Source organism: Plectropomus leopardus, unplaced genomic scaffold, assembly GCF_008729295.1.
Source record: "Plectropomus leopardus isolate mb unplaced genomic scaffold, YSFRI_Pleo_2.0 unplaced_scaffold13532, whole genome shotgun sequence".
In the NCBI taxonomy this organism is placed as follows: domain Eukaryota; kingdom Metazoa; phylum Chordata; class Actinopteri; order Perciformes; family Serranidae; genus Plectropomus; species Plectropomus leopardus.
This window is the reverse complement of record NW_024614428.1, coordinates 1-1,450: the sequence shown is the minus strand read 5'-3', so window position 1 is coordinate 1,450 and position 1,450 is coordinate 1. Positions and strand designations below refer to the sequence as shown.

The window sequence follows — 1,450 nt, the reverse complement described above, 5'->3', positions numbered from 1 at the left end:
CAGAGTTGAATCTAAAATCAAATCTTCCAAGAGCAAGACCTCCGCACATAAACTACCGCTCTCACATGAAGGTAAAACAAAAAAAAAAAAAATCAGCACTATGAGCACCAAAAAATGCGGCGTGACGTCACTTTCAGACTAAACACACTTTCTTCTCTCTCACGATGATTTCCCAGAACACGAAGGCTGGAGGAGCAGAGCTCTGAATCCTGCAGGGAGGAACACGTTTCCCAGGAGCGCAAACGTCCCGCCGGTGCACGGACGCGTCGACTGGACCGCCAAATATGGAGGCCACCAGTAGCGCAGCAGTGAACTCTGCTGCACCAGTGACTCATGGGAAAAGTTCCCACTGCACTTTTGCAAGGAAATACAAATGTCAAGTGTTTCCTGCTAATCTGTTGTGACATTTGCCACAGTTTTAAATATAGTTCAGTGATGAGCAAGTGTCCCATAACTTTTACAGTCAGATTTTTAAAAAATAATGAAGTAGAAAATAAATTATTTTTTATATCAAAGAGGGTGACTTTATTATTTTACAGCAGCAGATACATTTACAAACTAAAAATATTACCCAACTCTATATTTTTCTTGTACTATTTCCTCTAAAAAATATTTTATATTACATTTTTTATACAGACTGTGATAGAAAACTGCACAGAGGGAATGTTTGTAAATGTGAAAGCACAAATTAGATTTTTTTTTTTTTTGGTAAAAAAATATGTAGACAGAAATGTAAATTTCGATATTTTCAAGTTTTATGTGTTTTCTTTAGCATTCCAGTGACGATCTTCACCAGCATCAGTCCACTGAAAAGAAACATTTATATCAGAATAAAGTAAATGTCTAAATTTGTGTTTGTCTCATGTTTATAAAAGCAAAGGTCCAAATCCGTCTATGTGGTGCAGAATGTTGTTTATTATTATCCCAGACATCATTTTTCCCCGCTCAAATAAAAACATGAACGTAGGAGAGGACTTTTGTTCTGAGAAAATTAGACATTTACACCATAAATCAATGCAGAAAAAGCAAAAATCGGTGCTTAAAATTCACCAGAATGCATGAAAATATGTGACTGAAGCTCATAATTTTCAGGTCCAAGAATCGGAGGGAAAGTAACATCGAAAAAGAAAATGACTGGTGTTACCTTGCTAAAGTCATTAAACCAGCTGGCATGAACTTCCACGAGTTGAGAAATCTCAGTCCCATCACCACAGCCAGAGTCGCCGAGGTGCCTGCAGAGAAAAAAGTTATCGTCGTGTGTTTGTGAAAGCTAAATTTGGAGCGTCACAGTTTAACAGACTAAACTTGCTCACCGAGTGAAAGCCAGACATTCTTTGGATTTTGAGATGCTCGATAAGCACCGACTGCAGCCAGCAGGCCGAACAGGAGCCCAGCAGCCAGAGAGGTGACGCTGCCTGTGGAGACAACAGGCAGGTGCATGAGTAATAAT

At 39.0% G+C, this 1,450-nt stretch overlaps 1 protein-coding gene across 1 annotated transcript; it reads right to left on the bottom strand.

Moving 5' to 3' along the window:
* Nucleotides 1–562: 562 nt before the first annotated feature.
* LOC121963989 (transmembrane protein 14C-like) lies at nt 563–1,440 on the bottom strand. The gene is made up of 3 exons (XM_042514224.1): nt 1,314–1,440; nt 1,145–1,232; nt 563–806 (listed from the first exon to the last, which is right to left on the bottom strand). The coding sequence occupies exons 1-3, from the start codon at nt 1,438–1,440 to the stop codon at nt 749–751; spliced, it is 273 nt and encodes a 90-aa protein (XP_042370158.1). The 3' UTR covers nt 563–748.
* Between the last annotated feature and the right edge of the window lie 10 nt (nt 1,441–1,450).

What these genes read in the sequence shown, in the direction of transcription:
- LOC121963989 (XM_042514224.1), bottom strand. Translation starts at nt 1,440, where the DNA reads ATGCACCTGCCTGTTGTCTCCACAGGCAGCGTCACCTCTCTGGCTGCT. An exon ending in GAATGTCTGGCTTTCACTCG is followed by an intron (nt 1,233 to 1,313) that starts GTGAGCAAGTTT and finishes TTTTCTCTGCAG; the next exon opens with GCACCTCGGCGACTCTGGCT. An exon ending in GGTTTAATGACTTTAGCAAG is followed by an intron (nt 807 to 1,144) that starts GTAACACCAGTC and finishes GTTTCTTTTCAG; the next exon opens with TGGACTGATGCTGGTGAAGA.